Source organism: Clupea harengus, chromosome 19 (assembly GCF_900700415.2).
Source record: "Clupea harengus chromosome 19, Ch_v2.0.2, whole genome shotgun sequence".
NCBI lineage: Eukaryota > Metazoa > Chordata > Actinopteri > Clupeiformes > Clupeidae > Clupea > Clupea harengus.
Genome location: NC_045170.1, coordinates 26576090 through 26603421, shown reverse-complemented (window position 1 = coordinate 26603421; position 27332 = coordinate 26576090). Strand labels below are relative to the sequence as shown.

The 27332-nt window shown below is 40.2% G+C and overlaps 1 protein-coding gene across 1 annotated transcript in view; it reads left to right on the top strand.

The window, feature by feature from the left end:
* Positions 1-17411, top strand: part of hpcal4 (hippocalcin like 4) — a 31420-nt gene extending 14009 nt beyond the window's left edge. Inside the window, exons 2-4 of the mRNA XM_031585797.2 lie at positions 8653-8824; positions 9402-9617; positions 10724-17411. Of these exons, the coding sequence (XP_031441657.1) occupies positions 8663-8824; positions 9402-9617; positions 10724-10921 (576 nt within the window). The 5' untranslated portion in view covers positions 8653-8662 and the 3' untranslated portion in view covers positions 10922-17411. The remainder of the gene's footprint in view (positions 1-8652; positions 8825-9401; positions 9618-10723) is intronic.
* Positions 17412-27332: the final 9921 nt, after the last annotated feature.

Sequence of the window (27332 nt, the reverse complement as noted above, 5' to 3'; positions counted from 1 at the left end):
TGAAACATAGACCTTATAAGATGAAATGTTAAAAAGCGTTTGAAAAACACACCTCCGTGAAGTCAAAAGAGAGGCCAAAGACGATGTAGACAGCATACTGTAAACAAACAAATTGAAGTATCCATGAACAAACCACAAGATTACAGGAAGAAATTATGCAAGGAACACAGGATGGCAATATTTCTTACACCCCACAACTATTAGAGCCTCTCTGCTTGGGAATGCCCTGTGTTAAGTTAAAGGTTAGAAAAATACATAAAAAAAGGTTTAAGAAGAGGTAAGCTGTGAATTGTTACAATTCCCCTAATATCTTTAAAAGAGAAAAATGCAAAACAGAACCAGATAAATATAATGACGCGATATAAGGTACAAAAGAAGAATGTGTTTGAGATAGACATGAGATGACATTAATATAACGGTGTACCTTTGTGTTCTTTCTTTTCTGTGACTTTAAGACCTGCAACACGAAAAGAACAAAATCAAATAAAAATAGGGGACCAATAGGAAGTCAAGGGTAGCATTTTAACAGTAAAACTAATTTCTATTTGCACAAACCATGATTTAAAAGGTGCTTCTTAAAGTTTGCGGTACGTTTCAGGACATTCTGACACCTGGGACAGTGCCAATGGCACCTTTTCATCTGCTCCCCTCCACTTCCACAAAAACATGGAATGGTGAATTTGACTGTAAGGAAAGGTACATTTTTATACCTTCTCATTTGCTGACATGTATACATTAGTAATTCAATGCAAAAGTAATTTATAAAACCGTACAAGTTGTTTAAGAATGGGGTTTTTAAATACACTCACTACTGCCACTTGATTCAAAATATATGGCATATTTTAAATGCCGAAGCCGCATGTGCTCTGCCGTGCACATGACAACTTGTCTGCAGTACTTGCAGTTGTCTTTGCCTCCTCCAAGTTCTTCATCTGAGCTAAACTCAAAACATGTACCTGCACAAACGTTGTATTAGACACAGGTATTATATACGTCAATGCCTTTTTTAGGTTGTATAGCCTTTTTCACTCTGGCAGGGGGACTGCCAATGGAAACTAGCCTTTTGGCTATAATTGGGTGCATTTACATTTTAATGTTCATGAATGTACACTGTCCCTCTTGATCAAATAAACAAATTGATTGATTGATTGATTGATTGATTGATTGTATTACAATGTACCACAAAAATTAACCTTGCAAACTCAAGGTATTCTTACCTGACATCGTGAAAGCTCTGAAGCAACTTTAAATTCCCGCACGGAGACTTTCATCCAACATTGAGAGATTTGGCCATGACCGATCACGTAGAACGCACGTGCAATTGTCTGTCAACAGTCGATGATGCTGATTGGCGGCTCACTGCCTTGTCCCGCCTCCTGCCATTGGCCTGTATTTCCTGCTGCCACAGGCCACTGCCTTGTCCCGCCTCCTGCCATTGGCCTGTACTTCCTGCTGCCACAGGCCACTGAGAGATTTAACTCCCTCTCAATTTTCTTCAGAGGGCAATATGCGGGTGGCATGACTACGAATTAGCCAATCAGAATGCTCGTACTGTCGTTGCCATATAATAATAACATTTAATAGTAATACATAACAGACAGGACAGATAAACCTTACAGACAGTTATGGACATGGGTTAAAATTCTACATTTTCATGAAAATTATTATTATTAATCAAGATAACTAGACCCAGAGATTGCATGAAGTAAAGATAATAGAGGTTTTATATTGATGGTGAGGTGATTCCGTCTATTGTAGAAACACTTGTGAAAAGTTTAGACAGGTTGTACAATTCCTCATTGAGTGACTGAGGACAAGTTTCAGAGCAGAATTTATTGTGAAGGGTATCAGTACTATTGATTAAGACCTTCTAGCCTGGTAACTTGAAATTGTGCTGCTTGCAGTTTGGGATTTTGCCACGCATAAGGTGGCCTTTGACTGTGTATAAAGTTGCTATTTCAGAGGTGGAGAAATTTGAGAGAGTTATGAATGAGGCGGTAAGGAAATGGCTGTGGGTGCCACGTTGTCGAAGTACTGTATGAAAAAGGGATTTAGGAGTTCCAATGTGCATGAAGGCCAGTCTGGAGATGACTTTGTCACAGTTTAAGGATTTAGTAGTCAAGAATACTGCTCCAACAGTTAAAACTGGAAGGAAGTAGAATCCACAAGAAGCAGTTTGACATGCACAGGGCAGGCACATTACAGCATAAGGATGTCATTGGGCAGATACAGGGTCCAAAACGGATCAAATGCTGTCTCAGCAGGGTGTCTAACATGACATTGAGGCATCAAGGACCATTCGAAACTGATTGTACTCTCTTTTCCTGTTTTGTAAGATGCCTTCAAATCTTTCGTGTGATAAATTTGTGTGCCACCTCCCTCAAACACAGGGAAAATTATACAAGATGGCGGACCAATCCCATGAAACTGTCGACTTCAGTTACAAATGTAAGTGTTTTGGCTTTTTTAGCTTAGATTTTTAAAGTTACCGAGAAATAAACATTGTACTATGTTATAATGCCACGACTGCAACCAATTCAATTTGTCTGATTTGGTTTACGAGGCATTTGTTAGCCAGAGAGCTAATGTTGGCTAGCAATTGTCAACTGGCTAGCCGACGTTAGGTAAGCTAACGTTGCTCTTTGTTCATCCCAAAATACAAGTTTTTGATATACAAAATTCATTATGAAGTGAAGTTTAATGGTTGACCATCTAGAAAATTTTCCCTGTAGTTATACACAAATCTACAGGAAACATAATCGGCTATTTAAAAAGAGCAAGGCTAATGTTAGACATCCAATTTTTGGTGTAATTTTTCTGACAGGCGGTTTAGCTAGGTAGCAACACAGGTCCTGTTACACCAAATTCTTACCCAATTGTCTTTTAATGGTTACAAATATTTTGCATAATTATTTATTTCCATGTAGGGTCTTAACAGTTTTAGCTAGAAAAAGGAGGATTTGTGACAGGTCTATAGTTGTTTAACAGAGGCATCCAGAGTTTTTTTTTAAGGGTGGCTTAATGGCAGCTGTTTTTTGTGACATTGGGGAAATGCCTGATAGCAGTGAGATATTAACTATTTGCAGCAAATACTAACGTTTATTTTAGACAGCAGTGTGTCGAACTGGAGGAACTGTTTCCTCTAGAGTTATTTTGTCAGTTGTATTAAATTGTGACGTCGTCAAGGTTCTAGGTTGTAAGTTTGTCAACCATGACAAAAAGTGTGCGGGTGTTGTTGAAGTTCCTGTTGGTGATTATCTTAGAGAATAATTGAGACTACAGAAGCTTTGTTTACAGAAATAAGGTCATAATGGATTTGAAGTTAGTATAGTTTTGCTCAATTTGCATTCAGCTTTCCGGCATTCTCTTTTCAGGGTTTTTAACACCAAGGTGTTTCTCCATGGTGCTTTTTGTTTGCTGAAAGTCATCTTTACCGGTGCAAGAACATCCATGTCATTAGAAATTTTCAAGGTTAAGTGTCTGCATTTATGGTTAGGGACATAGCTATGGTCTACAGCACTTGTACTCTCATTTATACACCTCTTCTTAATAGCAACGGAGCTTAATTGAACATCCAGAGTGATCAGTAAGTCAAAGAAGACACGGAAATGATCAGAAAGGGCCAAGTTCTTAACCATAACTGAAGAAATGTCAAGAGCTTTAGAAATGATCAAAAGTGTGACCTTGAGTGTGCGCATGGCTCTTTCACATGCTGACCGAAAGACAAGTCGTTTAAAAAGTGTCAAGTAGTGCAAACAGTTCTTTGGCATGTCCACATTGTTATCTATGTGGATGTTAAAAATACTCTGTTATGATCAAAAAAGTTGTAAGCAGGAGATAACTGACAGTAGTTCAGCAAAGTCATCAGTTCAATTTGCAAAGTATCACAGAGGTCTGTAAATGGTTAAAAATGAAATTTTGGGAGCACACTTTAATACAAAACTGAGGTAGTGAGGTATCTAATGCAGGGTGTTGGTGAACTGTGGTGATGTTGAGATAGAGAGGGTGGATGATGAGAGGCATAAGTGCAGATATTCTGCTGTAGTGTCCTTGGTGACTCTACTGGTGATTGTAGTGTCCTTGGTAGATAATATAGATGATCTTAACCCTCATCCAGTGTCAGAACTGGGCCTGAGTCATGTCCTCCAGTGGAGGGGATAGTGGTCGCTCTGTGCCATCTGTATTCTGTGTCTCCATCAGTCCTTCATCATGATCGAGGGCAGGCGGAGGAGGCTGTGACTGCAGCTGTAGTGTGGTGGATAGGTGGCCAAGAGCAAAGAGAAGACTGTGCTTTAGTGATAGGTGGCCAAGAGCAAAGAGAAGACTGTGCTTTAGTGATAGGTGGCCGAGAGCATAGAGAAGACTGTGCTTTAGTGATAGGTGGCCGAGAGCATAGAGAAGACTGTGCTTTAGTGATAGGTGGCCAAGAGCAAAGAGAAGACTGTGCTTTAGTGATAGGTGGCCGAGAGCATAGAGAAGACTGTGCTTTAGTGATAGGTGGCCGAGAGCATAGAGAAGACTGTGCTTTAGAGCATAGAGAAGACTGTGCTTTAGTGATAGGTGGATAGGTGGCCAAGAGCAAAGAGAAGACTGGGCTTTAGAGCATAGAGAAGACTGTGCTTTAGTGATAGGTGGCCGATAGGTGGCCAAGAGCAAAGAGAAGACTGTGCTTTAGTGTGGTGGATAGGTGGCCAAGAGCAAAGAGAAGACTGTGCTTTAGTGATAGGTGGCCAAGAGCAAAGAGAAGACTGTGCTTTAGTGATAGGTGGATAGGTGGCCAAGAGCAAAGAGAAGACTGTGCTTTAGTGATAGGTGGCCGATAGGTGGCAGAGAGCATAGAGAAGACTGTGCTTTAGTGATAGGTGGCCGATAGGTGGCAGAGAGCATAGAGAAGACTGTGTGGTGGATAGGTGGCCAAGAGCAAAGAGAAGACTGTGCTTTAGTGATAGGTGGCCGATAGGTGGCAGAGAGCATAGAGAAGACTGCGCTTTAGTGATAGGTGGCCGATAGGTGGCAGAGAGCATAGAGAAGACTGTGCTTTAGTGATAGGTGGCCAAGAGCAAAGAGAAGACTGTGCTTTAGTGATAGGTGGATAGGTGGCCAAGAGCAAAGAGAAGACTGTGCTTTAGTGATAGGTGGCCGAGAGCATAGAGAAGACTGTGCTTTAGTGATAGGTGGCCAAGAGCAAAGAGAAGACTGTGCTTTAGTGATAGGTGGATAGGTGGCCAAGAGCAAAGAGAAGACTGTGCTTTAGAGCATAGAGAAGACTGTGCTTTAGTGATAGGTGGCCGATAGGTGGCAGAGAGCATAGAGAAGACTGTGCTTTAGTGATAGGTGGCCGATAGGTGGCAGAGAGCATAGAGAAGACTGTGTGGTGGATAGGTGGCCAAGAGCAAAGAGAAGACTGTGCTTTAGTGATAGGTGGCCGAGAGCAAAGAGAAGACTGTGCTTTAGACTGTCCTTCACATGTCATTGTATGATATGTTGTTTTCTTAGTAACCCTTTGTTCTAAACTAAGACATTTTCATAAAAAAGTAACAGTCAGTATTACGTACCTGGTGAGTCAGCCCTCAAGTCACCACCTAGGATGACTTTCTGTTGCTGACTTAGCTGGTCCAACATGCCATCTTGGAATGTTTTCCAGCTGTGCACGATTGCAGGCTCTATGTACAACCGGCCGTGCTTTCGAAATGTGTCATAATGAAACATCCTCAGCTGCATTGCCCAGAAGATCTGAGGTCAGAAAAGACACAGGACTATTTTCTTCAGTACTGCTTTTCAGATTGTATATTAATTTCTCTCCACAAATTCTGATGTGATATACTATGTTCAATGAATTACTACAAGTGAATTAAGTTGTGAATTAAGTTCAAGTGTTCATCAATCACCTTCTCAACTTTGAAGAATGAGGCACCAGTGGCATACACTGCAGCTGAGAGTTGGATGTTCCCAACAGGAGTGCTCCCAATAATAGGCTGACTCTTCCATTTTCTCACTGTGGGAACTGCTGTTCTACAGAGAGGAATGTGCCAACCCTTCTTGTTTGCACATCTGTCACCCACCGACACACAGGGCACAACTCAAACAGCTCCAGGAGGCAGTTTTCATAGATAATATACAGTATGTAGGTGTCATATGAACAGGGTTGGAAGATTCCATTCTATTAGAAAGACAAAGATTTCACAAACAACTTCCATGCTGCTACAGCTAAAATAAGTGGAGGAATGTAATCCAACTGATAATTAAAATATTTAGATTAAATATTGAGTCACTCACGTCACATTGGCTGTCTCAGTCATCAGGATCATAGGGAACGTCCTGTGGCTCTCCGGGGCTGTCCTCTTCCTTCTCCAAGCGAGGTCTCTTACTTGGCCTCTTTATTGGTGTAGATGTTAAGAATGGCTGTGATGCTTTGAAGGCCACAGCTAAGGTGCCAACACCGACATCAGTGCAGGTCACAGTTTTCTGTGTGCCTATGATACATAAAAACAGACATTCAGTATCCTTGGAGTCACACCAAATTAAACAATGAGAAGCTGTTACAATCAAAACACGGAGAGATAATAAATGACATTATGAAGTAACTGAGGGTAAACAAACCTGTACTTTTGTAGTGAGAATGAGGTCCATTGTATTTTTCCTTGTTTCTTCATGTCAGCCTTTTTCATTGCGAGGTTTTTTTTATGTCAGTTCTTTTCAATGTCAACTTACTGTTTCTGTTTTGACGTGGAAGGGGAGAGGTTTGATGGGAGGGACAAGAAATACATTATTTGCATAGATCCAGTGGGTAACACATCTTGGAATGTGGGCGTGGCCGGACATAAGGGGAATGTAAAAAGAAGAAGAGAATCCAATGTAATCCAGTTCAATGGTACTTCTCATCCACAAAGAGGAGTTTTCATCGATAATTTAACACTTGATGAGAAACATTGTCCATACATTGTGTATCCTTGGTGAAAAATGCCATAACTTTAACCTAAATACCCGTCAACCCACTATCCAGTTAGCAAATGTTATGATAGCAGACTGACGCTAGCTTTTTAGAGACTGGCTTTAGAGACTACTTCACAAGGTAACACTAGCCCTGTTTACCAGACTTTTTTTGGTATGGTGCCTGGTTAGCTGCAACAGTATCTTCCCGGGTTAATTTCACATGACATTTGATGATATACATTCCAGGATAATTGTATTATCTAGTCTTGAATATAATGCTATAGTACCTAGCATAGGCTACATATGTGTGGGTTGAGAATTCCATAGACAGACACTGGCCTGTTGGCAAACCAATAGACGCCACTTTGATCTCTTAGGGAGACAAAAACTACTCCATGGCTCTCTACATAGGATTAGATATCCTCTCAAATACAGTTGGAAAGCAATAGAGACCCAGAGTCTTTTTAAGGGGGAAACGCCCACTGACGGCGTCTGACACTCGTTGTTGCCAGAGTTTAGAACACAATGCTATTTCTTGAGCGTCAGGCCCATAGAGGATAGTTCATTACAATGCAAGTGTTTCAATGCCAAACTTAAACTCTCTGTTTTAGCCATATCTCACTGTCTTTCTACAGTTTCATCTTTCCTTTTAATGGCATTCACTCCGAGAGCATTACAAAGTCAAGTCAAAGTAGCTTTATTGTCAATTACTTTGCATGTTAAGACAAAACGTTTCCCACTCTCCCACGGTGAAACATATAAAGTGCACACGCACAACAACAGATAAGACAAGACATGTCCTACATATAGATATACATATAGATATAGTTATAAACATACAGATACATGTACAGCAGCATAAGTTTACTTTACCTCCCGCTGGGTTGTTTGTATTCTTTTGTACTGATCCTAATATTGTGTTTGACTGATTGACTGGGGTTTAATATTGTATTAGGTCTCTCATAGAGACATTCAGCAAAATTGTTCATGTTTTTACCATGGATGCAACAAAAGCTTCCTAGACAGTTAATAACCATAAATAATAAAAGAATATGACGGGTAAGACAAGTTGCACCTGAATAAGTCCCCAAACTAATATCATGTGTCAGCATTTCATTGAATTTCCAGGTGATATGTGTGTGCCTGTGTTTGTGCGTATGTATGTTTGCATGCACAGTATGTCCCGGAGGAGGGTACATGTGTGACAGGAGAGTGAGTAGATGGCAGAAGGCAATAGACAAAGCAGTAACAGACACAGACACAGACACACACACACACACACACACACACACACACACACACACACACACACACACACACACACAGACACACACACACACACACACACGCACACACACACATCACATACCATACGCTCAAGTCCTATTTATGTGCTCTACACCTCAGGAATGGGTGAGGTATTTTTCCCATGTCCTTATGAGTTATCTGTGCCTGTGTTTGTGCTATGGAATGATTGGGTGAGTTATTTCCCCTGTGTCTTGTGTATGCTTTAGTCCTTCTCAGTAGAACCTTATTACACATGCCCCCAATTGATTTGTTCAACTTGTTCTTTGCCAAATGCCAAAAATGGAAGAAGAAACTGGGAGTAAATGACGTGAAGGGCTAAGAGACATTTCCTCCTGAACGCCTGTTTGGAATGCCATTTAATGAATTATGATTTTAGATCTTCACTTTTCTGTCCACTTGCATCCAAAACAGGTGCAGCAGGATGGGGAAACACAACAGCAAGCTGGCCCCAGAGGTGCTGGAAGACTTGTCCAAGAACACAGAGTTCAATGAAGTCGAGCTCAAACAGTGGTACAAAGGCTTCCTGAAGGACTGCCCCAGCGGTATCCTGAACTTGGATGAGTTCCAACAGCTCTATGTCAAAGTAGGCAAAAAAACTCTGCCTTCATATACTCATCTTTCTGACCTTATAATATTCACAAGGGTGGCCCTGTGTCTATCCAGGCTTAGCAACACATAAACAGTCAATCTAGATAGTAATGATATGTTCTGCTGTACTTGTAGGTCCACAGTCCTTCCTAATACACAATTCATCAGTTATATCATTTTGTTTCCTGAACTTTGAACGATAAATATTGAAATAAATGATTACAGAGCAGGGCTCTTTCCCCCTTAGCTTGAGAGCCTCTCACTCTTCTGTTTGTTCAGCATCAGGTGTCTCAAAGCTGCAATTAGTAAGGTTGCTCCCCAGGGTGAAAATGGTTCAGTATTTGGAACAAGCACTATCAGATAAACACAGTTTATGGGGCCGAATTTATTTTTAACAGAAGGGCTTTCCATGATCACTGGTAACCATGACCATTCCTTGATGTACGTATGAAGGGTTGAAAGCAGACTCTGTATGTCATTCTAACTTTTCTCAGGCAATAGCAGCTGAAGGTAATCTCCTAAATGTCCCCTAATTGTGTACATTTAGTTGTTCTTTTGCTCATATCCCTCAGTTCTTCCCATACGGTGATGCCTCGAAGTTCGCCCAGCATGCCTTCCGGACCTTTGACAAGAATGGGGATGGCACCATTGACTTCAGGGAATTCATTTGTGCCCTGTCCATCACCTCACGGGGAAGTTTTGAGCAGAAACTCAATTGGGCCTTCAACATGTATGACCTGGATGGAGACGGCAAGATCACACGTATGGAGATGCTAGAGATCATTGAGGTGGGTGTAGCTGCATTTACAGTAATGTGCAAACGTTTTAGACACTAAGGCTTGCACAAGTGCACAATTTTAGAAATCGAGAATCGATTCCTGAAAAACTCAACTAGTGTTTGTGTGTGTTGGGGGGGGGGGGGGGGGGGGGGGTTGGGCTAGTCTAGACTTGATTTTTGAGCCATCCCTGAGAAATCTTTCCACAACTCAAAATTACCTCACGTTTATCTCATCACAATGACAGTTGGGATAGGCAATTTGTAATTTTCAGTTTTATCAAAGCACTTCTAAACAATTGATATCTGCTGTCGCCATCCTTCCTATTATTTTCCAAGGGCTGTAATTGAAAACTGTGTGTGTGTAGAACTTGAGATCCTTTGGAGGAGTCATTACCTGGTATAGGCAACAATAACAATAGCAATAATAACAACAGCAAATTGCTAATACAATAATAGCAAGTAAAATGATGAATATAAGCAGGAGGAAAAGTACAAGACATACACAAGTGAATAGAATAAATCAATTCAAATATGAAGAAAAGTAGATAAAGAATACATTAATATAAAGAACTATGTAAGGATATCCAAAGATATGTGAAGATATGCACTCAGTAATGTATGTAGGTGCAGCTGCTCTCTTTCGAGGTGAAAAAAGGCTATTATTGACACTTTGGGAGTAAAGATACTTCTCAGCGCTCTTGTTCTGCCATTTCATTTTCACCAGCTTCAAGCTTTTCAGACAACAATGCCTCACCACGGCAACCAATTGAGCAGCATTACCAGTTTTGGATGACATTTGTGATGTTTGTGCACTGATTAGCTTGTGTGACTGAGTAGGCGTATGCCGTGGATAGCCTCCCTGTACATGTGCCAAATAGGCAGGGTTGTTCATCTGTCCTTGTCCAATTTCTCTTTGTTTGTTTATTTTTGTGCCTCTGTTTGTGCTTCAAATATACATACTGCATGGTTCAACTTTCATGTTCTTGTCTCTGGCTGTCTTCAGAAGTCCTCGTCACTTCCATTGATGTCATTTCTTCACCTCATAGCTCTCTCCATTCATCCACCTCACAATCTCTCTCATATTTCTCCTTTTTCCCTTTCTCCTGCATGTCTTAGGCAATATACAAGATGGTTGGTACAGTGATCATGATGCGGATGAATGAGGATGGACTAACTCCACAACAACGTGTGGACAAGATCTTCAGCAAGATGGACAAAGACCACAACGATGAAATCACCCTAGAGGAGTTCAAAGAGGCGGCCAAGAGCGACCCATCTATTGTCCTCCTATTGCAGTGTGACATGCAAAAGTAAGGGAGAGAGGGGGACAGAGAGGGGGAGTTGGAGAAATGGAGTTGGGAGAGAGAGAGAGTGAGACTGAGAGTAGTGAAAGGGAGAGGTAAATGGAGAAGCAGACTGAAGGAGTGATGTAGCTGGTGTGGAAAAAAAATGTACAGAAAAGTGAAGATAGGGAAAGATAAAAATAAATGGGATGAGGTAGCTAAGGAGAGGAAGTAATGTGGGCAGTGACAGGTGAACAATGTGTGTCTGTGTGTAAGTGTGTGTGTGTGTGTGTTGCTTTTAGTGATGTATTGCCTTTCCCCCACCGTCAATCAGCTGATTAATATCTGCCTTTGAGTAGAGTGGACCAATCATGTTTCCCTTCCTCTCTCCCAGCTGTAAGCAGACAGATTAAGAGTTAATTTGAAGATAGTGACGTGTTAAAGCAGGGCATGGGACTGGCCACCCCTTCATTTCAGCCGTGACTTGTGATGGTTTCAGAATCTGAGCAGCTGCAGAGAGGACAATATTAATGGGTTCTTATGAAAGACAAGGTTACCCTCCCCCATGAATTGAGTGAAACTGCACTTCTGCATACCCACACATCTGCATACCCTTTCAACCTTCTGGAAAAGGCACCACAGAAGATACTGGTGGGAACTAAAATTACGAATGGCTTGTCTAATGAAATAGAATTACTTTCACCATAAAATGTCAGATATTAGCCAGATAGAATGCAGTCCCATGCAGTAAGCTAAATGACACAAACATTCTCTAATAAAAGCCAAGTCAAAAATAAATGTAGCTTCACTCCCATTGTGAAGACAGGCGACAATGACTATGTTTGCACTGAAATGGAGCCGTATGATGACACTGGTTATGACCACTCTCTTGCCTGAATGTTCTTGAAATGTAAGCAGTCTATACCCTATTACAACAGCCACCCCTTGACTATGTAGGTTCTAGCTAACTATGTTAGTGCTTGCAATACTTTCAGAAAAATAACTGAATTCACAATTTAGTGTGTAGGCTAATATGGTGAAGTTGATGGTCTGCAGTTAGTGGTTGGAACTAACAGCGTACACAGCAAAGGAACTGCTCTGCCAAAATGGAAAAGTCAGTTGAACTGTAAGAGTTTGCATTTTTGTTTGGTTTTGAAGACACAACAAAGATAACTAATAGCAGGCCCATTGTTATATTCATCTAGCTACCTCGTTTCCCCACTGTCGGGAAGTTGCAACACTATTGAGAAGTTGCTATACTTACTATTGTCCAATCTATTTCCAATAGGGTAATGACACCTAGGTTACACGGACTCTGCCCCATTTGACCACACCACAGTGGTGGAGGCCTATCAGCCTATCAACTCTAAAATTGGTGACACAAAATATCATAAGGATTGGTAGAAGCTGGCAGCTTATTTCATAGGCTTGTCTGCAGAGAGAAAACATTGTTTATGTCCCTACCTAAATGATGACATGAGTTAGCTATGTAATGCACAAATGTATGAATGTCATTGTGGCAAATATAGTGCACCTAGTTTTTGAAGCAAATCAACTATTATTGGAATTTTTTACAGTAACTTCACTTTTCAGGGTTAAAGCATTAAACAAGAATATAAAGTGGAGTTCTATGATGTTTATTTGTCAAACACTGGAAACAAAGTAGAATGTACCGTAACTGTAAACACAATAGATATTGAATCCATACTGCACACAGAGAACCATTCAGTACATACAACAGTCAGACATGTAACACTGCCATGTGCTGGGAAACACAGGAGCTTTGCTGCTCTCCCTACTAAAGAAGATAACAACAAAATGACTAAAACAAACATGTCAAAACAGAAGGATAAATTCAGATATGAGAATTATATAGTCGACATTATGAATGGTGAGAGAAAATTGAAGACAGAATTATGCAGGCCTTAAAGTTTAGAACGTTATGATACCAAGTTCTAATATATGATATATATGATCTATGAAAAATGTATGATATATGAAATTTATCTCTGGTATCTCTGTCCACCATTCAGAAAGAGAAGAGAATCGTTTCTGTTTTATTTTTTTATATTCATTTTGTTTATTATTATTTTATTTATTATATGTATGACATGTTATATATTTATTTTATTTTGTCCATTTTATTTATTTCATAATTGTTTTAAAATATACATCAGAATAGTTATCAACACATATAATAAACAGTACATATTACATACATTGGTGAACATAAAATGTGTGTGTGTGTGTGTGTGTGTGTGTGTGCGCGTGTGTGCGTGCGTGTGCGTGTGTGTGTGTGGGTGTGTGTGTGTGGGTGTGTGTGTGTGTGTGTGTGTGTCAAATGTAGTCAATACAAATCTTGGCCAGTCACTTTATATTCTATTGCACATTTTAAAACAAAAGGAGTTGAACCAAAATGTTTTCCAGTCAAGGTAACTACATTTACAAACAAAACTAAGTAAATGAGTAAAATGAATAAGAGTTAAATGGCCAAAACTAAAATGACAGACAAATAAAATGAACATAAAAGATAAAAAGAAATAGGAATTAAAAGGGAAAAAATTAAATGAACATGATAGATGAGCAAGCACACTTTTGAATCAAAAGAAAACGGGTAAGAAGAGAATGGCATAAAACCACTGATTGAATAGAACACAATAAAAGAGCAACAAAATTGAATGAGTGAACTTGACCAAATAAAGACAGAACGACCCCAGACTGAACTAAAAGCACGACCTCAAACCAAACTAAAATGCAACTAAAAGGGACATGTAGTTAAAACCCAGTCCAAGATCGCAGCAGAGATCATATAAAACGTTGGTTATACTGTATGTACTGTTTATCATATGAGTGTGTGTGTGCACAATGTAAACTAATTTACACACTCTACTGAGGCATACACCAGTTGCAGTCACACACATTGTTTGTAGTTTCTACTAATCACATTTCTGTAACTAGAGTGTTTTCTTGTATGGTTCTACATACTCATATTCCTGTGAGTCGTCTCAAAATCGAATTTATCTTATTAGCGTGTATGGTCTGTATGAAACTTCATTGCAAATTTAGAATGCAACCTTATTATAACAGAGAGATGATCTGAAGTAGATGATACATTTCTTTCGATGTCATCCACCTTTGACCTCTTCTCTCTGTTCTCCGAGCTGGTCACCTGGTTTGTGTTGAACTTTGGAAGCGCAAAAAGGGAATTAGGCAAGGTAGACACCGAAACTCATCTGATCTGTCATCTGATAGTTTCCGAAATGTCCTTAAATTATTTGCTTGGTTTATTCGCCATTTGGGATTATTCACATTGCAATGGATATGAAATATTACCAGGGGCGCCTCACCATTAGGGGCCGGTGCATGTTTATTACATACGCTGGTAGCATTGTCCGATACATCCCAAATAACTTCCTGTAACGGTTGAGAAAAGGTCAGTCCTTGCTGTCTTCCTTTGCTGAGCATGGGGCCAGCCGGCCAGTTTAACCAGATCATTTCTAATAGAGGGCTCTGGTTTAACCAAGTTAGCAGTTGAAAACACTAAGGTTGCTACCTTTTACTGGCTATGGTTGCTACACAGCTATCCATTGTTATTCATCACAGTTATGCTAGCCACTTCTTATAGAAAGACAATATAATGAAGCAAGTTGAAATGATAACTTAAATGTAGTACCTTGCCATTAGAGCAACAATTAGAGATTGCATGTTTGGGAACACACCAGCCAGAGGATATGAGCATCATTCAGCCTGGAAAGGACAGAAAACGCTCTAGGTCAGTTTTATGGCACTGCTAGTGTCACTGCTAAACTTCATACTCGCTACGGCAATGGCAACTGCAGAGAGATACTTTTCAATGTTGAAAAGGACTTAGACATGTACAGGAAATACCATGGGGCAACAGAGGTCAAATACACTTGCTATCAATTATGATTTCATGGATTGACTGAAAAGTTATTGATAAGTTTGCCCAGATGAAAGATCGTCACGCATCATTTCTTTTCAAGCGAGTCTTTTGCATTATTACAAGTGTTGTTTTCGCTGTAGGTAAGGACCCCATAAAGCAATGGGTTTCCCTGCTCTGAAATGTGGATGTGTTATTACAGTTGCAGACCACATTGATTGTATACTGCTTGATAACTCCTGCACTGTGGTACATTAATTTGTGGTAACATTTGTGATTTTATTGATGAGATGTGTTCATTGAGAAAGTACATTTGTGTGTAGTTTCACTGACGAGTCGGATGCTACCCGTACAGAGTTTAATGTGCCCCACCAGGCCTTCCGTGGTAGACTGAATATTACGTGTTTCACTGACGTCTTTGCGGTTTCCCGGAAATGATTAAATTATCAAATGAAGTCACTCCATTGAAAGAATTGTCCTTGTGCAATCAATACTTCTCTCTTGGTCTTCTGTTGGAGGGTGGCTGTTGTATGTACTGTTTTGCGTATTTTGTAAATTATTATGCTTTGAAGACGACCTTGATGATTTTGGTTTATTGATTGATAAGCGCATATATAGCGGATTCTGTTTTCACAGCATAACTGTACTGATACATGCCAGCAAAGCGAAATGCTTGCTTGGCTTTGAGTGTGGAAATAGCGTAACAGACTGGACTAGCGAGTTAGTTAGCAAGAGCGCCAGGTGCTAGGCTATCTAGTCACGTCTTTATATCAGAACTGTCATTCTGTTAAAGTAAGCACAGGATTAAATATCTAACATACCAGGAACAAAAACAACCCCTTACAAGGCCTTCCAAGCTTTTCTTTTTAGCAAATTAAACGACTGAACGACGCCATAGCAATTCTACTCGTCTCCTCCTTTCGTCCCAGCCGCTTGAGGCCAGCCTGGTAGAGGGATAAAGACAGGCTGGGGAGGGGGGAGCTTAAGTGAGACAAGAGAATCCAGAGGCAGGCAGATCATTCATACACAGAATCAAATAAATATTTTAAAACATACAATATATTAGCATACATGGAGCAGATATACATCAGGCGTACATACAAGTTGCAGGGTGTATATAGCATTATGTTGCTTTGGATAAAAGCATAAAAACCTGGCCTTTAACTTTTACCTTTTTTACGCCACATGGGTGACACTCGACTGATCTCTCCAACTCATAACAGAAATAATAATTAATATTGAGAATAATAGGAATAAAAACAATGACTAATTAAAGAAAGCCTGAAATATTCTCATAAACAACCCATAAACAAATTATAGGGAGGAGGAATAAAACTTCTATGGAGCTTAAACAGAAGTTGAGTAACCTTAGCTTATCCACCAGTTAGATCCGGTCTGAATTTTGTGTGTTTGGGAGACATTTGTCTGTAGATCCCTTACAGTATGTGCTTGAGTTGTGTATTTTTCCTTCAGCCACATCATTCATTATGGAACACACACACACACACACTCCTGTTATACCATACTATTGGAAATTACATTTTGCTACTCTAACTCTTCGTTCACACCAGAAGCGGCGAGGCTGTCAAAATGAATTCTAGTTTCCCTGCCAACAATGCCTTGAAGCTAGTAGGCCAGCTAGAATGTTCAGGAACCTTTACACATTTTGGTATCACACATACACACACTTTGTGCTTGCTTAAATTTTGAATGAGGATTGCTGACAACATTATACTTTGCAAATGTTCCTCCCTAAGTGTAGCCTATGAACTAAGCTAATTTGATCAGTATATATAACATTCTGTAGTAACAACAACAATTTCGGACACCCTGTTCATTTGGTTGGTTTTCCATATCACACATACAGACCTGGGAAACAAGTCCTAAACAACTCCAAACACTAAATCTCTCATCTTTGTCATTGCAGACAATAAACAGAACAAATGTTTTGTGGGAACTAAGGGTCATATAGGCTTTGTTTTCTAATTTTGAATTGGTTGCCGCCGAGCTGTGTCATAGCTCATTACCATAAAGTTGTCTGGACCTCAACTTCATTCTAACACCCACACTGCCCAAGACCTACCACCAGTGGTCATGCTGCTGCTCGCCACAGAGAGACGCTGGTTCACATAGAAAATGAAAGGCTTTCAGTGGCTTTGGCGCTCTTGCTGCCAAAGAGAAATCAAAGCCTGGCAGTTTGCCTGGTGTATGACGTGTCAAAGACCAAATGTCTGTGACTGTGAGAGAGTGTGGAAATAATTAACATGACTACAATTAAGTGAACATAGTGTATGTTTTGTTTACGGGGGAAACATTGCATTTGATAGTAGTAGGCAAAATGTGCCAGACTACCTTTGACAAAAATAAGAGGTAGGTGCTCAGAAAAGGAGTTGCAAGCAGAAAAAGTTGCAGCATATGACAAGCTGAGTATATGTATAAATCTACCCAACAAGTACCCTATCTCTCAACTTACTGTAAGGGGATAAATGTGCTGTTTGTGCAACATGATTCTTTTCTGCTATGTTCATGTGGAGTGTTCTCTATATCTAGAAGCTTCTAGAACAAAAATATGTAATTATTTTTGTTACTCTGAAAATAAACACAGTGATGTTCGATTGACGATTTCATTTTCTTTTTTCCCCAATCTTGTTGAACAGAACTTTTTAACCCCATTCTCTGCAGCCTATCAGATGTCTCTTACAATTTCAGACAATCACATAAATGTAAACTCGAGGGCAATTAGGTGTAAATTCAAGGGTATGGGTAATTAGGACCAAACCAAGGTTTTTGGTGTAACTATGACTCTGTACAGTGTTCTCTGAAACGATAGGTGCCACTGATGAGAAAAATACCATCTACACCATTGGAAAGTAAAATGCACCGAAGTAGAGCACAGTGAAAGGTATGTGACGGTTTAACTGGATCCCCTGTATTCATGTGTGGATTAAATTGGATGAATCCTAGAAGGGTCTGGTTGGCGTTTTATTGCTAGTCACCAGCAAAACTGTCCTGTTACCTAACTATAGGTTAACGTAATTTGTTAAGGTAAGAAAGACGGTCTCTTAATTTCGCATATGTGCAAGCCACGCCACAGGCTAGTGATTCAGTAATCCTTGTTCTGTCGAATGTAGAATGGTGTATCTTATTTCAGAATGATAAAAGAACATCACCTGTGTATGCTTGACAAAAGTGTAGATTTGCATACATTTACATTTCTGGCTGATGACTTTGGTTTCTTCACCACCAGCTTCTGGGTAGGCTTAGCACCGATCCCATGAGGATTTAAAAAATCTGAATAATTATGATTATGTGTCCTAGGCCTATACCATGTCTACAGGGTTTACAGGGTACATGCCAAATTATGTGGCACACTCCTCGTCGCCATCATACTGAAGTAAGCGGTCTGTTAAACCATGGCAGAACCATTTCTGCCGCTCAGGAGCATGACGAGCCGCTTAACTGCACAGGTTCTGCCTCAGTATGTGACATCTACAGCTCAAACAATGGTATCATACATGGTACAAGGCCTGGTTTTATTTGTTTGCTATAAGACATGAAAACTCAACAAGACCTGTTATGTTGGTTAGTAGTTAATAATACGAAAAAGCAATTATTTATTGTTTGACTCAAAATATGCAACTGCCGTGAGATCATTCTAACCTGTACACTTCAAATAGCAGCATCAAATGCAGATCTGCTTCAAGTATGTCTGTGAACAAGGCACAATGGTAACATACACTCAGTTGCCAGTTTACTAGGAACACTTAGCTAAAATTGATGCAGTCTAATACACCAACCCTGCAATAACTGTTAGCTTCATGAAGTTTATAATATTCAGTATCTGTTTAAAGTAATTTAGAGAGCTATTGATTAAACTGTGTGCTTATTTTGGAGACTGCAGTTTGTGGTGCTGTTAAATTGTATTTTGTTGTGTTTCTCTTATTTTGACCAAAGTGTTTTGGCGTCAGAGAACACTAACTTCTTTCTATATAAACCTTGTGTGATGTGTTTAGCTTTGCTTCTCTCTCGTCTGCTGCAGTCTGGGAGTGAGCCCGGGCTCTCTCTCTCTCTCTCTGAGAGTGGGTCCGTGTCGCTCTCTGGCCTGCCATGACATGGGTGAGCCCGACAAGCTAATATAAATATATAATATATTATATTAAAAGAATAAATATACTTATATGCAACTCCTGCGGTAAACTTGAGTGAATTTCCACCAACATAATTGGGGATTCCAACAACCTGATCGACGCTTCACGCTGGGCTAATCATCAGGATCTGAACCGTGCACAGGGGAGTATAGGACTCTTTTTTCTAAAGACCTCTGCCTTGAATTGAAAGGAGGCCTGGGCCTGCCAGCGAGGAGAGCCAAGGGTGATGGAATCAACATGACTGGGGATTGGACTCCGGGCTGTGTGTGAGTATATGGTATGTTTGTTTGTCCTTGTGTGTGCACTAACAGTTGGTAGCGCTTAGGATATACAAGAGAGATATATTCCTGTTCTCCTGGTTAGTTGAGACAAACTTGTTTAGGTATATACAAGAGGGGATATTCCTGATTCCTTGTTGGTTGAAGTCAAAACATTAAGGATATATAAGCGAGATATATTCCCGTTCTCCTGGTTGGTTGAGACAAACCTTTTTAGGTTTACGAAAAGGGGTATAGTCCGGTCTCCTTGGTGAGAGACGAAGAAAGCTATCTCCTGTCCTCTGGGAGGCAGACATAGCTAGGGGTATACGAAAGAGGTATCTCAATTAGATCATTTAGATGGGGATGTGAAATGAATGGCCATGAGAGGTTGTTTACAACACAGATATGACTAATATCTAATTATAAGACTGATCTCGCATTACTGAGGTGCCTGGACCCCTGAACCAGTAATTGATCACCGCAGGGAAATTCCCTGGCCTCAACCTCCTCCCGAAACGAGTGAGATGGGGGACCTCTGGTCGGGCTCGGGTTGACTAAGCACTGCGATCTCAAGAACGAACTGTGAGAGATTGAAAAGTTAAAACATAAATAACCTTAGTGTGGAGATCAGACAAAGGTAATAGATAAATGTAATGTAAAAGGTGTCAAGATCAGTTAGAGGTAATAAGATATATAAATAAAATGACTTGAAATGGGTAAAAGTGCGTCCAAATCAGAGAGACGTACATGATAATGGTAGTGAGAGGTGGTTTAAAATGTCTACAACACAGACATAATAGACTTCTCTAAAATATCAGAACGACAGAGAAAGGTATTCAAGGATCCCAGTGAACTCCCAGAACCAGCCCCATGGGCTGATGATTTTTGTAAAACCACACCTGGACATTTTTCGCCCTGACCAAACTCGCATAACTTCTATGTAGACATCAAAACAATTTCAAATACTGAATAAATGCATCTTATGGCACCTTGAAAGCAGAAATATTTTGCTAACTCACTTTTGAATACCGGTAATTTACGTTTTACCATTACTTAAGACTTCAGTGGACATTGGGCAGAGTTTGGCTATGCTAGCCCCAGTTTTAGCCTTTGGCTGAATCAAATAGTTGCAAATGCTAACATTAGCCGTCTGTGAGATAACTTAACCGGCTACCGTGACAAGTTCTTGTAAATGTTCAATCCTGTTTCCTGCTAACTTGGTTGTTGTATGGCTTGTTTGGCAAATTAATTTGGGGCCTGGCACATTTATCATTGCATGCATATTGCATCACGTTGAAAGGTTTAGTTGATGGAGGTACTCTGTGTGCGTGCGTACGTGTTCCTGTGTCCTCACTCTGATCAACGTTTGATTATTGGCAGTGCGGTTTCTGTAAGGCTGAGCAGACTGAGGCACACTGCTTTTCTCTGAACAATTTCAATTTGCCTCGTGCAAGATTAGATAAGGAGGTCTTGCTGTTATGTTGGCCTGTAATGTTTGTGAATTTAAATGCGTCTCATTGACTGAATACCTGAAGCGCTGCAGATCACACAGACATGTTCACAATGTATTTTTTCTCATGTGGCCATAAAGATTCAACTGTTTTGCTGTTCATATGTCACAAACAGACCCAGACCGAGAAGCAGACAAACTTAGAACCAGATTGTGTCTGTACAGTTAAAGTCTATGTTGAATGTTTGCAGCAGAGAATATGTGTATGTTAAAGGTCTTGTTTCTCACTTGGGTGGTGATCTGTGTTCTAAGACTTTTAACTTGAAGACATCCTTTTCATCTCATATTTCCAGATGGAGAATGCAACGTCACCCACGTAGCACCTGTTCATCTGGGTGGGGTAGCAGAACAGTCTTTTCCAGCTGAAGAAGCACACATTACAGATAATGTACCTGAACTAATTGATTTGATTAATGCAGACCAAAGGAAGGATGTTGCGAGATGAGAGAGTTGAACTCTGTTTTACTTGGGTTTGCAGGCAAAGTATTTAGTCCCATCCTCCACAATGACAGATCGCAAAATGAACTGAAAACCCTTCAGGATATTCAACAGGAATATACAATGGATGTGCCACCTGGAGAACTTGAACAGTATGGTGTCCCATTAAGATGTCTTGGAAAGAGTGCATATGAGCAGAGCCCTATGCATGAGGCCTTATGTTAGGTGAAAATTCACCCTAGTTACCTCAGGACTCCGGAGCTGCATATAAGTATATTTATTAGACAAACAACAATTGCAATCGGGCTCACTCCCAGCACAAGGCTGAAAGTGAAGCCATGATAAACACATAGCACAAGGTTTATATAGACAGAAGTTGAGCGTTCAGCACGGATAACCACGTAGTGGATTTCTGACGTCCGAGGCAAGTTTTGCAAGGTCGGAAGAAGCACAGTTCGACCCTTCTTATCACTTCTGGTCTAAACATGCTCTTGTACATATGCAGACTAAGTGGCACCTAATATTCTAAGTTACACACACACAGAGAAAAGCCATTTCATAAGCACATGATTCATACATTCTTAAGTAATTAACAGTGTTTGCAAATTATCTCCATCACCTTACATGCAAATGCTCCTTTAACTACACACCATCGAAGGCTGCAATATTACAAGATGCAGTATAACTATGTTCAGCCTGTTGAAGTCCCACTTGGGTACAATTATAGAGGACAGAAGAGGCACTGTTAATACATTCCAGTACTGGAAAGCCTCATAGCAAGATGGAAGTGCAGCTCAGCAGAGTTTGAACCTTTTTGTACACTCCGTGATGTCACTGATGGATACATCATTAGATCTAATGTCATGTTTGCATCAGACCCAGATTCTTTAAAGGTGTTGCTTTTTCAAGATGCTTTTGAGGTGGCTAGTGTCATTCCCACTATCTGCTTCACTATGCTGACTTGAGTTCAGTTTGGTCCACTCAAACATACTTGGACCATGCACTTTGAAAGTAAGCAGAGCTATTTCAAATCAAAGTCAAAGTCAAAGTCAAATGTATTTATAAAGCACTTTTAAAAACAACTCACGTTGACCAAAGTGCTGTACAATGAGATCACAATAAAATATAAAATCAAATAGAAAACAGAAACAAAACACTCAACTAAGCATCTATATACACAGAAAGCATGTAAACAAATTATCAACTCAGATCAGGAGGATCCAAATGCTAGAGAATAAAAGTGGGTTTTGAGTCTGGACTTGAAGGAGTCAATTGAGGGGGATGATCTGATAGAGAGGGGGATGCTGTTCCACAGTCACCCCTGGATTTAAGCTTTGGTTGGGGGACTGCCAGGAGCACTAAGCCAAATGCTGCATCAGATCAAGCAAAAACCTTAGGCAATGTGACTAAGTCACTTGCTGATAGACATCAATTGTTTCAGGCTTATCAGAGTTAGGGCAGTTTATTTAGCCCCGAGGTTCATGTTTCAGACTCCACAGAGCTTCATGATGGTAGGGCTTTATAAGGGCAGCAGTTGGAGGCTTTGGGATTGCCTCATCTAACTCAGTTATCACAGGTCAAGGTCAAGGTAAAGGTAGAGGCACTTCATTTGCATACGGTATCCTTGTCTATGTGATGCCGCGTCTCACAGGTGCATCTTCACCGCGTCCTAATGGCGGACGCCACAGACTTTTGATGTACTTTTAACCAGCATCAGTGACTCCTATATCCATTATTGTACATCACCACATAACATTCTAAACTGGTTTATCTGGGCTGGCGTGTGTGGAAGAATATGGGTGCACACATATCGCTGATACCATGCCAAACATTTCTAAAATATTCTACATTTAAAGCACTTTAAGCTGCATTCTTTTGCATGAAAGGTGCTATATAAATAAAGTTTTATTATTAGGGTTCCTCCGTCAGGAGGAAACCTATTGTTATTGTAGGTATTATTAGGGTTCCTCCGTCAGGAGGAAACCTATTGTTATTGTAGGTATTATTATTATTCTTGTGCCATTGGAGTCAATGGCATCCCCTAGAACCGTATGGTAACTTTTTCTGAAATTTGGCACACTCATTAAGGACAGTCCCTACTTTACTCACACCAAGTTTCATGTCTTCCACTAGACCACACTAGCGCCACCAATGGGTCAAAGTTGGACTTTTGTTAACACTGTAACTTTTGAACCGTTTGACCGATTTTCAAAAATGAGGTACCATTGGATTCCCTGGATCAAGACGAATTCAACACACCCTATGGCGTCAATTTCCGGTCATATAGATTTTCCGCAATTTCCGGTTTTATCAAAAACCTTTGAAAGGCCTCAACTCTTACAATCAAATCTTCTTCAAAATCACCAGAGATGATCTTCAGACCAAGCCTCACAGAATTTATCAAACAGAATTTTGATCCTCACAACCGTTTGTCCGGTACAGCCACTGAAATTCAGCAGAAAAGCCGCCAAACAGGAAGTGAAGTCATATCTCAGCAAATCTTTCAGATATCAACACCAAACTTGGTAAGCACGTGGAAGACACTACAACATGTTCCCATGTGCAAAGGCATTGTGATTGATATAAAGCAAATTGCATTAATCGCTAACGCTAAAATAATGCTTTACACATTTTTCATTCAAAAAGTGATACTCTGATTCAATCACAAGTTCATATGAAGACACTTGAGAATGTTTAGTACACAAATCTGAAAAAAAAGTTGACTAAGATGAAAAGTAGATTTTTGGTGAATATTTGAAACATGCATGCTTGGCTAATTGCTAGCACGATTTCCAATGTATTCTCTCCCTTTCTCCTCCTTCGCTCCCGTGCCAATTCTCACAGACACTGACACACCAAAGGCTTGGCAATACGCACACACACCATTTCATGACATTGTGGCCTGACCAAGGCCCCGCTCTCTCCTTAGCTTGAAGCCAAGGCCCTTGTGGATCTTGACAGTATTGCATTTCAAATTGAATATCCCATTGGTAAGTCTGCAGCATGGATTTTTCTATACAGTGACAAATTGTGCAGAATATACATTTTTCCCTGGTTCGCAATCTTTGGAGGAACCCGCCATTGCTGCCTGCAGCTATATTTATTAGGGTTCCTCCGTCAGGAGGAAACCTATTGTTATTGTAGGTATTATTATTATTCTTGTACCATTGAAGTCAATGGCAGGCCCTAGAACCGTATGGTAACTTTTTCTGAAATTTGGCACACTCATTAAGGACAGTCCCTTCTTCACTGACACCAAGTTTCATGTCTCCCACTAGACCACACTAGCGCCACCAACGGGTCAAAGTTGGACTTTTGTTAACACTGTAACTTTTGAACCGTTTGACCAATTTTCAAAAATGAGGTACCATTGGATTCCCTGGATCAAGACGAATTCAACACACCCTATGCCGTCAATTTCCGGTTATATAGATTTTCCGCAATTTCCGGTTTTATCAAAAACCTTTGAAAGGCCTCCACTCCTACAATTTTTGTCAAATCTTCTTCAAAATCACCAGAGATGATCTTCAGACCAAGCCTCACAACATTTATCCAACAGAATTTTGATCCTCACAACCGTTTGTCCGGTACAGCCACTGAATTTCAGCAGAAAAGCCATCAAACAGGAAGTGAAGTGATATCTCAGCAAATATTTCAGATATCAACGCCAAACTTGGTATGCACGTGGAAGACACTACAACATGTCCCCATGTGCAAAGGCAACTTCATATCTTCAAAAATGATTGATATAAAGCAGATTGCATTAATCGCTAACGCTAAAATAATGCTTTACACATTTTTCATTCAAAAAGTGATACTCTGATTCAATCACAAGTTCATATGAAGACACTTGAGAATGTTTAGTACACAAATCTGAAAAAAAGTTGACTGTAAGATGAAAAGTAGATTTTTGGTGAATATTTGAAACATGCATGCTTGGCTAATTGCTACCACCATTTCCAGTGTAATGTCTCCCTCTCTCCTCCTTCGCTCCCCGCGCGGCTTGCCCCAGTTCTCACAGACACAAACTTCCACCTGACACACCAAACACTTGTCAAGACGCACACACACCATTTCATGACATTGTGGCCTGACCAAGGCCCTGCCCCCTCCTTAGCTTGAAGCCTTGTGGATCTTGACAGTATTGCATTTCAAATTGAATATCCCATTGGTAAGTCTGCAGCATGGATTTTTCTATACAGTGACAAATTGTGCAGAATATACATTTTTCCCTGGTTCACAAAGTCTCAAGAACCCATAATGTCACCAGCATGGATATTTCTCGACAGTGACAATTTGTGAATAATTTTAAAAAATGTCTTCAAATCAGCCATTGATCCAATTATCTGCCCAATGTTGTGTACATGTATGAAATACATGTCAGTGTCATGTCAATTTTGTAATGATTGGAATGTTGAGGAGGAACCCGCCATTGCTGCCTGCAGCTATATTTAGGGTTCCTCCGTCAGGAGGAAACCTATTGTTATTGTAGGTATTATTAGGGTTCCTCCGTCAGGAGGAAACCTATTGTTATTGTAGGTATTATTATTAGGGTTCCTCCGTCAGGAGGAAACCTATTGTTATTGTAGGTATTATTATTATTATTATTCTTGTACCATTGAAGTCAATGGCAGGCCCTAGAACCGTATGGTAACTTTTTCTGAAATTTGGCACACTCATTAAGGACAGTCCCTTCTTCACTGACACCAAGTTTCATGTCTCCCACTAGACCACACTAGCGCCACCAACGGGTCAAAGTTGGACTTTTGTTAACACTGTAACTTTTGAACCGTTTGACCAATTTTCAAAAATGAGGTACCATTGGATTCCCTGGATCAAGACGAATTCAACACACCCTATGGCGTCAATTTCCGGTTATATAGATTTTCCGCAATTTCCGGTTTTATCAAAAACCTTTGAAAGGCCTCCACTCCTACAATTTTTGTCAAATCTTCTTCAAAATCACCAGAGATGATCTTCAGACCAAGCCTCACAACATTTATCCAACAGAATTTTGATCCTCACAACCGTTTGTCCGGTACAGCCACTGAATTTCAGCAGAAAAGCCATCAAACAGGAAGTGAAGTGATATCTCAGCAAATATTTCAGATATCAACGCCAAACTTGGTATGCACGTGGAAGACACTACAACATGTCCCCATGTGCAAAGGCAACTTCATATCTTCAAAAATGATTGATATAAAGCAGATTGCATTAATCGCTAACGCTAAAATAATGCTTTACACATTTTTCATTCAAAAAGTGATACTCTGATTCAATCACAAGTTCATATGAAGACACTTGAGAATGTTTAGTACACAAATCTGAAAAAAAGTTGACTGTAAGATGAAAAGTAGATTTTTGGTGAATATTTGAAACATGCATGCTTGGCTAATTGCTACCACCATTTCCAGTGTAATGTCTCCCTCTCTCCTCCTTCGCTCCCCGCGCGGCTTGCCCCAGTTCTCACAGACACAAACTTCCACCTGACACACCAAACACTTGTCAAGACGCACACACACCATTTCATGACATTGTGGCCTGACCAAGGCCCCGCCCCCTCCTTAGCTTGAAGCCTTGTGGATCTTGACAGTATTGCATTTCAAATTGAATATCCCATTGGTAAGTCTGCAGCATGGATTTTTCTATACAGTGACAAATTGTGCAGAATATACATTTTTCCCTGGTTCACAAAGTCTCAAGAACCCATAATGTCACCAGCATGGATATTTCTCGACAGTGACAATTTGTGAATAATTTTAAAAAATGTCTTCAAATCAGCCATTGATCCAATTATCTGCCCAATGTTGTGTACATGTATGAAATACATGTCAGTGTCATGTAAATTTTGTAATGATTGGAATGTTGAGGAGGAACCCGCCATTGCTGCCTGCAGCTATATTTATTATTATTCTTGTGCCATTGAAGTCAATGGCAGCCCCTAGAACCGTATGGTAACTTTTTCTGAAATTTGGCACACTCATTAAGGACAGTCCCTTCTTCACTGACACCAAGTTTCATGTCTCCCACTAGACCACACTAGCGCCACCAACGGGTCAAAGTTGGACTTTTGTTAACACTGTAACTTTTGAACCGTTTGACCGATTTTCAAAAATGAGGTACCATTGGATTCCTTGGATGAAGACGAATTCAACACACCCTATGGCGTCAATTTCCGGTTATAT